The following is a 14,659-nucleotide window of genomic DNA, read 5'->3' on the forward strand; positions in this document are numbered from 1 at the left end:
AAAGGAAAGTGTTGCGTACCATCTATGTTGGGGTGCAGATGGTGGACGGTACGTGGAGGAGACGAATGAACCACGAGTTGCATCAGCTGTTGGGAGAACCATCCATCGTTCACACCGCGAAAGTGGGAAGACTGTGGTGGGCCGGGCACGTAGCCAGAATGTCATACAGTAATCCGGTGAAAATGGTTCTCGACAACGATCCGACGGGAACAAGAAGGCGAGGTGCACAGCGGGCAAGGTGCAGCCATGGACCGAGCTGAATGGAGAAGACTTTTATGTGCAGCACAGGCCACTCCGGCCTTAAGGCTGCCTTACACCTCGGGAAAATTTTCCGCCGGATTTTGGTCCCCGTGCATTTTAAATGGGGCCGGGATTTTTATTTTCCGTGCCCAAATCCCGAAAACATCGCATATGCAAAAATACATGGGGAAAAAATCCGCGGACCAAATTCCCGAGGTGTGAGGCTACCTTTAGTCTGGTAATAAAATAAAAAAGATTACGTATTATGACTACATCAGAAACACTCAATCAGGCTAAAGGTAAAGGTAGCCTCACACCTCGAGAATTTGGTTCGCGGAATTTTTCCCCATGCATTTTTACATATGCGATGTTTTCGGGATTTAGGCACGGAAAATCAAAATCCCGGCCCATTTAAAATACACGTAAAAATCCGGCGGAAAAATTTCCTGAGGTGTAAAGGTAGCCTCACCGACCCTGTGACAAGCGCGGTGTCATCATCATCAATAGACATAGACCGCTGTCATCATTAAAAAGTAGTATGAAAAAAAATTTGTGCCCGGTACATCCTGGCTACGATTTGGCGATGGGCTAAACAATGGCATGACAGTAGCCTGACCCTCACACCTCGGGAATTTGATCCGCGGATTTTTTCCCCATGCATTTTTGCATATGCGATGTTTTCGGGATTTGGACACGGAAAATCAAAATCCCGGCCCCCTATAAAATACACGGGGACCAAATTCCGGCGGAAAATTTTCCCGAGGTGTAAGGCAGCCTTAAAGGCTTTCCGGGAAAATTTTCCGCCGGATTATGGTCCCCGTGTATTTTAAATGGGGCCGGGATTTTGATTTTCCGTGACCAAATCCCGAAAACATCGCATATGCAAAAATGCTTGGGAAAAAATCCGCGGACCAAATTCCCGAGGTGTAAGGTAGCCTTAAGGCAGCCTTAACCTCACACCTCGGGAATTTGGTTCGCCGATTTTTTCCCCATGTGTTTTTACATACGCGATGTTTTCGGGATTTGGGCACGGAAAATCAAAATCCCGGCCCCATTTAAAATGCACGAGGATCAAAATCCGGCGGAAAATTTTCCCGAGGTGTAAGGCAGCCTTAAATTACAGTTTAAAGCATACTCCAGCACAAAAAATGAGTTGCTAGATAGAGCATCCGTGTCAAGAACTGGCCACAACAATATCATTAGCTTCAAACATATCAAGTAGAATAATATCATAGTGCATATGTGTTTTCCGTGAAAAGAATTTGTCATGTAGGTTTATGAAAGACCTATGCAAAGCATAATAAAAAGCACGGAGTACAGTGAACGTTCGCTAATTGGGGTTTTTCTAGTTGGGGCGCTTTTTAGTTGGGGGTTCGCTAATTGGGGCGAAACCCAATTAAAAAGCAGTCAAACGTCAGAATGTGATGTCAAAAACGCGTTGACGTTTTGTTTCCGTGTTTGGCGGGATCGATATTTTCTGGCGCGTAAAATTTTCCTTTGTTCAACGCAAAAAGTAAACAACATTGACGCTTGTCAAAACGCCCCAATTAGCGAACGGCATTCGCTAGTTGGGGTGAGGTCATGCCCCAATTAGCGAACGATCACTGTAGTTTTTTATTCGCTCAATCGATTTTTTGGCTTATTTAAGGTCAACTTTCCCAAAGAACCCATATTTTTTACGCCTCTAGGTATTTTTAAAATATAAAACAAAAATCTTCGGTAAACTTCGGTATAAAAAAGCGTACTAAATTTGTTCCGGATAGACAATAGTGTGGGAAGCTGAATACCTTACAAAACACTTTGGTTCTAAAAAAAATTGCATTTTCATTAGTATACTTCTGAGATTTTAGTTGAACTTGTTCTAACTCCATCCGCGCGCCCCCCATATTACGCTCATTGCTGAGGCGCGGCTCTGATGGTGAGCTTGCTGGTGAGTGCCCAAACAGATGACGAATGAACACTTCACGGCGGCGAACAGAAAGAACGAAGCAGACGAGAAACGTCAAAATCCTCAAAACAGACCGATCCACGTTTGTTTCCTTCTTTTGCGGCTACGCAAGTTTCGCGATTTATATCGAACGCGTAAAGGTTTCGTTTTTTTCGAGTGATTTCTTGGCCAAATCAAGCATTTCTATCAGGTAATTTGGGATCTATTTAAAGGTGAATAATAAGTGCCATAGAACTACCAAAAATGTGATTCAAAACCGCTGTGATTTACGTTTATTTGCGGTGTTTTGTTGCGTGCATTATAAGGTTAGATGACTATCTTGTGGCATCGGGATGGTTCCGGTACCGGTGGATAGGTATTCCATTTATGGTATCAATAGATACGATAGATGTACAAGTCACAATGTGGTTTAGTTGTTGACCCAGGATTAGGTATTTGAAATAAAATGAATAAAAACATTAATTCCATTAATCGCATACAGGGTTGGTATCGAGTTATTTATTTATTTGTAAAAACAAAATTTAATATGTAGTATATGTGCGTGTAAGTTGCGATTGTTTTCTTCAAGTCGAGTCAAGTACAAGACACTGAAGACGACCACACAGTTGTGGTCGAAATACGTATCTGCAAAGATAACGAAAATTAACTGGTGGAATTAAATGGACAGTACTTAATTCGTCTTAAATCACAGTTATAAATCTTTAGTCAATATAATTTATGAATAATCCTTTGAATAAGTCCTTTCAATTAGTATATGTAGACAAGTTTCCTTATTCCATTTCATCTAATCACATTCGCAGCCAATCATGCCTCCCAAGAAGATCCTTGAACCGGAAGTGAAGCCCCTGATTGGCCGCATCGGGACCAATCTGCGTATCGGTATTGTGGGTGTGCCGAATGTGGGCAAGTCGACATTCTTTAACGTGTTGACCAAGAGTGCGGCTCCGGCGGAAAACTTCCCCTTCTGCACGATCGATCCCAACGAGAACAGGTATGTACCCCCGCTCTGCGGAACCAAGCGTTTGCAATTAGTCTTTTCGGTGGTTCCAGTTCAGTAGTTAGGCACCAATTAGCGACCAACGCCGTTCCGATTCGGTTACCCGGGGAAAATTTCAATGTTGGCGCCCATTTGCATATCAAAGGAGAAAATTGGAATGTATTTTTTCAGTTCCCCTTCCTTCTAGATGTTAATTAAAGGCTGCTGCAGGTTGATTGAGCCTAAGCTTCGATTGTAATTGTTACAGTTTGAAACGGAACGGGTAGTAATTAGCGTGGTCCTGTTCTTAGCAAACGAATTGTTGCATAAATATTGCAATTGCAAATTTCCCTTGATACTCAGCTATATAATGCTGTCTAAACGGTTTCTTAATGCTCTATCTAGGAAGAATGTCATCTTGCTAAAAACAAACGAACGCGACTAAAGCGCTCCATTAGATGGTGATCAAACTTTTAGGAACTTTTAAATTACAGCAACGGAGGCGCATCATTGCTTCACCGCTTCACTATCAACGCGAGAGGCGCATCGTTGCTTTCAAAACAATTGAAACGTAACGAAATGTTAAACGTCATGTCACCCTTTGAATAATCTCGATCCGTCGAAGTACTACGGGTCCCCTGGTCCCTATTCCCAACTGACAAGTAAAATCCGATAATAATTCCAGCCGGATTTATCGGAGGCGTTTTTTGTCTGATAGAATTCATATGGAAACATTTGGTACTAATGAACATAATTTCCCGTAACAACGTGTGTAATGCAGGCCTGGTAGCGGGTCACTTTATTCGGGCAAGTCACTAAAAAGTCTCTTTTTTCGACCTAAAGTCACTAAAGTCACTTTTTCTCACAAAAAGTCACTAATTTCAACTATTTGGAAACTACTAACTAATATTTTTTTAATAAAACTTTATCAATGCGTCGGAAGATGCTTTGCTCATGGCGGAAATGAAATTACGGATCTTGGAAAAGTGATCGCTCTGAAAATTCGCCAGCCATTCAACTCGCTGCTTGATTCCTGGGGAGACTTAATTCTCCCCTGTTTTACCGAGAACTAAAGTAGTAAGGACTTCTGTTTACAAAGAGGACACTTTGTATTGTCGATGTTTTTAAACGATCAATCTTTTTAGAAATCTGCTTTCTTTTCGTTGAATATATTATCTGACCTTCTAGAAATGAAATCCATTTATCAACGGGATAATTTTAACTCAAATATTTGGGATATTCATAACAATCTCAATTTGTTGGATTTTCAACAGCTCCAACCGTTCATATTCCGTTTTCGGGCTGCCACAGGCTCTACTGTTTTTAGATATTGACAAATCATTGACAGTGTGTTTCTTTCCAATCTTCTTGATGATTTTGTTGACATGGCAATTTACAATTTTCTTACAAACTGTCAATTTTGCTTATGAAAAATTCTGTTGGGAAGCTTATGTTTACGCGAAATTCGTGAAGCATTTATCTCTTTTCAAAAATTACAGTTGATTGACAGTGTATTATAATATACGATAAAGCAAACTTCATCAAAATTGGCTATGTAAAAGTGTCTTCTCAATAAACTGAACGGTCCTTATTATTATAGCGCATTTTTATAATAGATCCTCTAGACAAATGATGTTTTATTGACAACCTTATTTACTCCATTATTTACTGTCTTTTGTTCCTCCTTAAAATGTACTTAGTAACCACGCAAAATTTGAACAACTTCTCCCAATAATGACCAAATGCTATCATTTTTTCACAGCCCAAAGCCATAAATATGCTAAATGATCTTCACTGATAAAAATGCCAACATTCCACCACAATTTCAGGATATTTGGATTTTGATTTGTTGCCTCAATATAAGGAGACTTGATCCCTCATTAGTCATTCATATAAAAATTTGGCGAAAAAAATCAAGAAAATAAAATTGTTCTCAAACGGCTATTTTTTGTAGATTTGCAAATGTAATGGAGGGTCGGCTCTAAAAAAAATATTTATTGAGTAGATATCATAGAAAGGAGATCAAATCACCACAATTTTGAAGATTGCATGCGCTATCGAGTTCCATAGCAAAAATCGTTCACGAAACAAATCGGAAAATATGCGTATTTTAGAAGAAAAATCCTGCATTATAAGCAGGAGGTCGAGCGTTCATTCACAGGCTCGTTGTACCTGAATCTTCATAATGCTTGTTTCGTTTTCTACCAAAACGATCCGTACTGTTGTTTCTTTTGCACTAAAAAATTCCAAAAACTTCCGTGGCAGCTACGACAAATCACGCAGATTTTTGCCGAAAAATCATTTTTCGGGAAAGAAAAACAGGTCTATATTATTCACTCACTTCCAGTGCTTGAGCTTGATTCATTGCCCGTAGTTGCTACTCTATTATGACCAGATCAGCTGTTCTTGCACATATACTCATTTGTTAAGGTCACGCTGGCGCCTGCCACGTCAGAACGCAAGTCAATGTAGGGTCAGCACTTCCAGTGGCGTAAAAATTTGATTTGCTCCCAAGACTACTCATAGTTTTGAGTACTCCTGCTTTTGACTGATATTGAGTAGAATTTCCGTGAAATTAAAAGAGAGGTCAATACAATTTTACTTAGTCGTTTCTCTTTTGAGTTCGTTCTAAGAGAAAATAGTGGTGAGTGAAAGATGTCTTCCACCACAAATTACTAAAAAAAGATTCTCCTTCGACCCAAAAACGCTTGATTTCGTCTTATCAACTTGCAACTGAAACTGAAAGTCACTATTTGGTCACTTTTTCTGCAAATGAAAGTCACTTTTTGGTCCCTTTTTTCATCAGCTTTAGTCACTAAAGTCACTATTTTGAGCGGCATCGCTCGCTACCAGCCCTGGTAATGTGTAATCTTTTTGTAATTTTGAACAACTCATGTATCAAATACCTCACGTTTATTTCTTGGCGAGCACAACTCGGGCTCAAAATATTTTAGCGATTCTCCCTCTTCCCTTTGTAGTCATAAAATGTAGAGCAAACCCACTCAACAAGGGCAGTAAAGAAACCCAACGAACCCAACGTTAAGTAATCTCATGTTTACAAAAGTTACCTAACTTTTGGTTAGTTTCTATATAAAATTAAGTATCATCTATCTAATATTAGGTAAATTTTACTTATATTCAAGGAACATTTATTTAATTTTAGGCTCCCATACTAAACTTCCGATTTGAGTGAAAAGTACCTAGTATTAGGTCCACAAAACTCAATACCCATACGATTTGCGGGCGAATCCAAAAATGTGTCAGCATTGCAATTTGAACACCAATGAACTCCTGTCCAAACTTGTGCATTTCCCAAAACTGAAGTTGGTGTCTCCCGTTTACTGCATTCTATTGAATGATATTCACACTTACTGACTTGGTAAAACTTCTCTAGCGCTGGCCAGAAACTGTAGTCCGATCCAGCTCATAGCTTTCGTTTTTCAGTTTTCACTTTTTCACATTTTTTGACGGGAGGAAAACACTTATGCGCCATATTTGGACATAGTTTACTACGATCAATCGCAACCTAGCTTTTCAATGTTTTTGTGTAATAAAAACATTCCCTTAACATTTTGCAAAGCTTGCCTACATGTTTATGAAAGATGATAAAACATATGCTAAAAATGTCAATAAAATTGCCCAAATATATGAGCCGCAATAAGTGACGTTCAAGTGCTCTAACTCTGATACTTTCCATGGTTTCCAGTAAGAAAAATCTTAAGGATAAACTATTTCAAATAGCTTTGGAATGAAAGATGTAGTTTGACTCGAACCCGGCATTTGATACCAAGTGCTTGTAATATTATGTAAGTGGGAGCGGAACTCTTTAGAAAACAAAATTAGTGCAACTTTTAACCCTCAGGTCCGATTTTAACTAAATTTAAAAAACACACATTCTCTATTCCCAGGTTAAGTAGACCAAAGTAGAGGGAGGGTCATTGTAATAAGGGGGAAGGTGTGGGAGGAGAGGAACCCGCTGTGCACCTCGCCTTTCTGTTCCCGTCGGATCGTTGTCAAGAACCATTTTCACCGGATTACTATCCGACATTCTGGCTACGTGCTCGGCCCTCCGCAGTCTTTCGATTTTCGCGGTGTGAACGATGGATGGTTCTCCCAACAGCTGATGCATCTCGTGGTTCATTCGCCTCCTCCACGTACCGTCCGCCATCTGCAACCCACCATAGATGGTACGCAACACTTTCCTTTCGAAAACTCCCAGTGCGCGTTGGTCCTCCACGAGCATCGTCCAGGTCTCATGTCCGTAGAGAACTACCGGTCTTATAAGCGTTTTGTAGATAGTCAGTTTGGTACGGCGGCGAACTCTATTCGATCAAAGCGTCTTGCGGAGTCCAAAGTACGTACGATTTCCTGCCACTATGCGTCTCCGAATTTCTCTGCTGGTATCGTTATCGGCGGTCACCAGTGAGCCCAAGTACACGAATTCTTCAACCACCTCGATTTCGTCACCACCGATACAAACTCGTGGTGGGTGGCTCACATTGACCTCTCTTGAGCCTCTTCCTATCATGTACTTCGTCTTCGACGTGTTGATGACTAGTCCAATCCGTTTAGCTTCGCTTTTCAGTCTGATGTAGGCTTCCTCCATCCTCTCAAAGTTACGTGCCATGATATCAATGTCGTCGGCGAAACCAAATAACTGGACGGACTTCGTGAAAATCGTACCACTCGTGTCAATCCCTGCCCTTCGTATTACTCCCTCCAAAGCGATGTTGAATAGCAGACACGAAAGACCGTCACCTTGCCGTAACCCTCTACGGGTTTCGAAGGGACTCGAGAATGCCCCTGAAACTCGAACTACGCACATCACCCGATCCATCGTCGCCTTGATCAACCGTATCAGTTTATCCGGAAATCCGTTTTCGTGCATTAGCTGCCATAGCTGGTCCCGATCGATTGTATCATATGCGGCTTTGAAGTCGATAAATAGATGATGTGTGGGCACGTTGTATTCGCGGCATTTCTGCAATACCTGACGTATGGCGAACACCTGGTCTGTGGTAGAGCGTTCACCCATAAATCCCGCCTGGTACTGCCCCACGAACTCTCTTGCAATTGGTGTTAGTCGACGGCATAAAATTTGAGAGAGTACCTTGTAGGCGGCGTTCAGCAATGTGATTGCGCGGTAGTTGCTACAATCCAGCTTATCGCCCTTTTTGTAGATGGGACACACGACACCTTCCATCCACTCCTGCGGCAGAACCTCATCCTCCCAAACCAGTGCAGCGCTCTAGCCAGTGCTTCACCACCGTGTTTAAACAGCTCTCCTGGTAGTTGGTCAACTCCAGGGGCTTTGTTGTTTTTCAGCCGGCCGATCTCCTCCTGGATTTCCTGGAGATTCGGAGCCGGAAGTCGCATGTCCTGCGCGCGTGTTCCTAGGTTCATTACCATACCGCCACCGTTGTCTGCCATATCGCCATTCAGGTGCTCTTCGTAGTGCTGCCGCCACCTTTGGATCACCTCACGCTCGTTCGTAAGAAGGTTCCCGTTTATGTCCTTACACATATCGGGCTGTGGCACGTGGCCTTACGTGAACGGTTCAACTTCTCATAGAACTTTCGTGCGTTATTAGCGCGGTACAGTTCCTCCGTCTCTTCACGGTCTCGATCTTCCTGCTGGCGCTTTTTCCTCCGGAAAATCGAGTTTTGTCTGTTCCGCGCCCGTTTGTATCGTGCCTCGTTCGCCCTCGTGCGGTGTTGCAGCAATCTCGCCCATGCTGCATTCTTCTCCTCAACTAACTGCTCACATTCGCCGTCATACCAGTCGTTTCTCGGATCCGGAGCCACCGTGCCTAGTGCAGCGTTTGCGGTGCTTCCAATGGCGGATCGAATATCTCTCCAGCCATCTTCAAGAGATGCTGCGCCTAGCTGCTCTTCCGTTGGGAGTGCCACTTCCAGCTGCTGCGCGTAGTCTTGGGCTAGTCTGCCGTCTTGTAGCCGCCCAATGTTAAGCCGCGGCGGACGACTCCGACGCGTGTTGTACACCGTCGAGAGTTTTGAGCGCAGACATACTGCGACGAGATAGTGGTCGGATTCAATATTCGCACTGCGGTAAGTGCGTACGTTCGTGATGTCGGAGAAGAATTTACCGTCGATTAGAACGTGGTCGATTTGGTTTTCCGTTACTTGATTAGGTGATTTCCATGTGGCCTTGTGGATATTCTTACGTGGGAAGAAAGTGCTTCGGACTACCATTCCGCGGGAGGCTGCAAAGTTTATGCATCGTTGGCCGTTGTCGTTCGATACGGTATGCAGACTATCCGGTCCGATGACCGGTCTATACATTTCCTCCCTTCCTACCTGAGCGTTCATGTCACCGATGACGATTTTGACGTCCCGCAGTGGGCATCCATCGTATGTCTGCTCCAGCTGCGCATAGAACGCTTCTTTCTCGTCGTCGGATCTCCCTTCGTGTGGGCAGTGCACGTTGATGATGCTATAGTTGAAGAAACGGCCTTTTATCCTCAGCTTGCACATCCTTGCGTTGATTGGCTGCCACCCAATCACGCGTTGGCGCATCTTTCCCAGCACTATGAAGCCGGTTCCCAGCTCGTTGGTGGTGCCACAGCTTTGGTAGAAGGTAGCCGCTCGATGCCCGCTTTTCCACACTTTCTGTCCTGTCCAGCAGATTTCCTGCAGCGCTACGACATCGAAGTTGCGGGGATGTAATTCATCGTAGATTATCCTATCGCAACCTGCGAAGCCTAGCGACTTGCAGTTCCATGTTCCAAGCTTCCAATCGTGATCCTTTATTCGTCGCCGAGGTCGTTGCCGATTGTATCGAGTCGTATTATCTTCTATGTCGTTCGTAATAGTTGTTTTAAAGGCGGCTTATTGGGCCTGCGCAAACCTCCTGTCTCGTCGGAGGGCCGTCGTGTCAGGGCTGTTTAGCGTCCCACCTAACACCAGGACTTGGGCTTGTGCGCTTTGAGCGGCACACGGTCGCTTTGGCGGAGCCTACTTGCGGATACATGCAGCTTTTTATAGAGGTTTAACAGGGCCCACTGTCAAACCCCACCACATCCTAGGCAGGCGCCACAACTCGCAGATGGCCTGGGGAGGGATCGTCAAGCCCTTGGACATAGTCCCTGCTGCCCCAAGAAAGAAGAAATTACGTTTAATTTCGCATGAGACGGATTTATACCTGATTCAAAGATACGGTGTCCCAAAAAATCTAGTTTTGAAACCCCAAAAGCACATTTATCCAAATTTTAGTCAACACTTGTTTCTTAGAACCTACAATAAAAATCATTTCAATCTTTTATTTTTTTTAACAATTCAAAAAAATGTACAGGACTTAACCTTGATTTAACCTTCTTTAGATTTATGGCGTCGACTTTCTTGTCATTGATGATATCATCAAGATACCAATATATCTCTCTATCGCTTCATACTTGTTCGCGCCCTAGCGAATGGCTTTCAATCTAATGATTTTCAATTATCTTTCGATTATCTACTCCCTCATACTTTGAGTAGAAATGACCGATAAAGCCGATAAACAAATCATTCACCACAATCACGGTCGTAAAATCTGTTTCAATTATGAAGATACCAATATATTCCTTCGCATCCCGTTAGCTTGTCCTTCATAATTCGCTGAAATATTTCCGGTGCGGTTACGAGCCTCTTGAACCGAAACAGTCCTTGATTGGTGATTAACGTTGTGGCATCTTTTGACTCCATACTCAATTCGACCTGATAAAATGCCTCGCGTATGTTCAATTTACTCCATATTCTTCCCTTTCCTAACCGCGCTAGATATTCATACACTACCGGCTTCTGGAAGTGTTCCCGAATCACTGCTTGGTTAACTCGTCGTAAGTCCAAACAAATCCTGAGCTCCCCTGAAGATTTACCCACAACTACCAGCGGAGACACCCACGTGACAGGCCCAGTCTTGACTTCGATAATATCGCGAATCAATAATTGATCAAGCTTGCGGTTTACTGCTGTTTTCAACGGTATGGGTATTCTGCGTAACTGCAATTTCTCCGATAGTAGATTCCAAAATGTTGCTCTTATTCCCTCCATAAAAAGCGTAGTACACTTTTTCGTCAGTTGTATTGCTTTCGTCACTCTGATCCTTAGTGCATTTAGGTAGATCATCGATTGTATAGGCTTTCTTCTGCTCCCCTTGCTTTGTTACGTTCAGTTTACGCTTTCTGCACACGATCTCGAAATGACCCAGTTGTTGACACCGACGACAGGTGCGACCTCGAGCTGGACACTCAAAAGATATTTTAGTTACCATAATATAAAGATGGTCGCTTCGGTTCCCTTTGTTCTGCTGTCCGAAACATGTGTGGTATCTAACTGTCAAATCGTATGTATTTTTCCTTCATAGACATTTAGATCCCCTATCCTCGCCAGCAAAAGATGTTCCGGGCAGCGACGACAGCGACAATGTTTATCTTGTGACTAAAATATCTTTTGGACACTCCGATGAAGTGGAAAAATGACATGAAGACTTGCTGTTTCTTGTCGAAAACTGCTGATTGTATCGACGACCAGACGCATTGGCCAGTTGGCTCTTTCGATCTCCGAATTTCCCAACGGCTGAAGTTGCTCGGTCTACTCGCTTTATTCCGTAAATTGAAGACTCCCGCACTGCACTATTGTTTCCCTTTAGTTCCTTCATCTGTTGTTCGGTGTCTTCAATGACCGCTGCGATTTCCTCAATTTCTTGAGCGTACGATCTCGTTTCAGGTCGTAAACCAGGTTTCAAAATTGATCAAAAGTGACCACTTCTCCCAGGGAACCATGATTCAAGGATGTTACGGAATGTGACCAGTTGGACTAAATATCCTCAGAACGCAATCCGCCATGCTTGTTTTGCAAAATCATGAACAGGGTGTCTACTACATGGAAAAACCTAGAAAACCTGGAATTATCAGGGAATTTTTACCCACCTGGAAAATACCTGGAATTATCAGGGAATTTCTGACATAATCAGGGAAATTTCAATACCCGGTGATCATGAGTAAAAATCTCTCAAAAGATGAAAAAAATCTTTAAAAAAATTGAATATATATACCAATCAAATCTATTGAAAACTAGTCAACCCGGCAGACGTTGTCCTGCATAGTAGGCGAAAATGTCCATGCGAATTTTCCATACGAATCTTCATATTAGATTTTCACGATTTACTCGACTCTACTCGTGATTTTCACATAAGGAAATATCAGGCCTGGTAGCGGGTCACTTTTTAGTGACTTGGTCACTTTTTTCGGGCTAGTCACTAAAAAGTCTCTTTTTTCGACCTCAAGTCACTAAAGTCACTTTTTCTCGTCACTATTTCACTATTTTCAACTATTTTGAAACTATTGACTAAGATTCCATCGGAAGATGCTTTGTTCATGGCGGAAATGAAATTACGGACCTTGGAAAAATTATCGCTCTGTAACTTTTCCAGCCATTTAACTCGCTGCTCTTATTGGCATTTCACCAGTAGCTAATTGAAGGTGTTTTTCGTGTTGTTTTTTTTTTTACTCAATGCAGTAGGGGATGGTGGGAAGACTTGATTCTTCCCTGTTTTACCAAGAACTAAAGTAGTATTGTTATAGCGTATTTTTATAATAGATCCTGTAGACATATGATCGTTATGTTGCGAGTTTTTTTTTAATTGACAAGCTTATTTACTGTGTTTTGTTCCTCCTAAAGATGTTTTTAGTGACCACGCAAAATTAGAACAGCTTCTCCCAATAATGACCAAATGCTATCATTTTTTCACAGCATAAAAATGCCATCATTCCACCACAATTTCAGGATATTTGGATTTTAAGTTGTTGCCTCAATTTGAGCAGACTTCTCTCATTGGGCATCCATATAAAAATTTGTCTAAAAAATTTAAGAAAGTTTAATTTGTTCTCAAGCGGCTATTTTTTTTTGTAGATTTGACAAATGTGATGAAGGGTTTGCTCTAAAAACATATTTATTGAGTATCATAGATATCATAGAAAGGCGATCATCAAGTCTCCTCAATTTTGAAGATTGCATGCGCTGTCGAATTCCATAGCAAAAATCATTCATGAATACGCACAGCAATTCCGAAAACCTGCGTATTTTGGAGTAAAAATATTCAAAAGTTCAGATAACATGGTCCTCATTACAAGCAGGAGGTCGAGGGTTCAATCCCAGGCTCGTTGTACATGAATCTCCATAATTTTTGTATCGTTTTCTACTAAAACGATCCGTACTGTTGTTCCTGTCGCACTAAAAATTCAAAAAACATCCGTTTCACTTATGACAAATCGTAGAGTTCTCTGCATCTTTCTTAAGTAGGTCTTCAGCTAATCCAATGATCGAAACTTTCACTCATTCTCACGAGAAGAGAATGCTCATTTATGCAGATTTTCACCGAGAAATAATTTTTAGAAAAGAAAAACAGGTGTTAAGAGTGATACCTAACCATATTTCACTCACTTCCAGTGGCATAAACATTTGATTTGCTTGCAGACTACTCATAGTTTTGAATTGTCCTGCTTTTCACAGATATTGAGTAAAATTTCCGTGGGGTAAAGGGGGTAAAAGAGAGGGCAATACAAATTTACTTAGTCACTAAGTAGATAAAAGTTAGCGAGTACGATTTTCGTTGCTCTTCTGAGTTCGTTCTAAGAGAAAAGAATGGTGAGTGAAAGATGTTTTCCGCCACAAATTACGAAAAAAAATCTCCCTCGACCCAAAATCGCCTGATTTCGTCTCATCGAACTTGCAACTGAAATTGGAAGTCACTATTTGGTCACTTTTTCTGCAACTGAAAGTCACTATTTGGTCCCTTTTTTCGTCAGCTTTGGTCACTAAAGTCACTATTTTGAGTGGCTTCAGTCGCTACCAGCCCTGAAATATCATATTTTTTGCCTTTCTCGTACACTAAGTGTACATAAAGGCTATAATATTGCTTCAAAAACAAAATTTTGATAGGAGGCCCGGAGGGCCGATTTTCATATACCGATCGACTCAGCTCGACGAATTGAGGTGATGTCTGTATGTGTGTATGTATGTATGTGTGTGTGTGTGTGTATGTGTGTATGTGTACAAATTTTGTAGACACACTTTTTGGAACTTAGCATTATCCGATTTACTCGCAACAAGTTGCATTCGACGGGGAATGCGGTCCCATTGTTTGCTATTGAAAATTGGCTCGATCGGACATTGCATTTCGGAATTATTGAAAAATCATTGTTTTTTCCCAAGGGTCCCCCCTTGGAAAAAAAGTTCAAAACCGAAAAAAAAATTTTTTTTCGAAAATTTTAACTAATGCAAAAACATGCAAAATGATCGAAAAAATGTGATCTATTCTCCTAAAGAGCTTTTTTGACCTTTCTAATGTGATTCTTTCAATATATTTTATAATGCACGAGAAAGGCATCATCACTGCTAGGTGGATTAATCTGGGTTTTTATTTATTTTATTGTTACCTCCATCTGACTTATAGTCTTGATGAAGTTTACTAACAGCTATTCACACATGTCTAAAAAA

General features: G+C 41.8%; 1 protein-coding gene across 1 annotated transcript in view; it reads left to right on the forward strand.

Annotated features, from left to right (window-relative positions):
* The first annotated feature begins 2,222 nt into the window (after nucleotides 1-2,222).
* LOC134205700 (obg-like ATPase 1) overlaps nucleotides 2,223-14,659 on the forward strand; it is a 138,887-nt gene continuing 126,450 nt past the window's right edge. The window contains exons 1-2 of the mRNA XM_062681229.1: nucleotides 2,223-2,378; nucleotides 2,989-3,179. Of these exons, the coding sequence (XP_062537213.1) occupies nucleotides 2,995-3,179 (185 nt within the window). The 5' untranslated portion in view covers nucleotides 2,223-2,378; nucleotides 2,989-2,994. The remainder of the gene's footprint in view (nucleotides 2,379-2,988; nucleotides 3,180-14,659) is intronic.

Source organism: Armigeres subalbatus, chromosome 1 (assembly GCF_024139115.2).
Source record: "Armigeres subalbatus isolate Guangzhou_Male chromosome 1, GZ_Asu_2, whole genome shotgun sequence".
NCBI lineage: Eukaryota > Metazoa > Arthropoda > Insecta > Diptera > Culicidae > Armigeres > Armigeres subalbatus.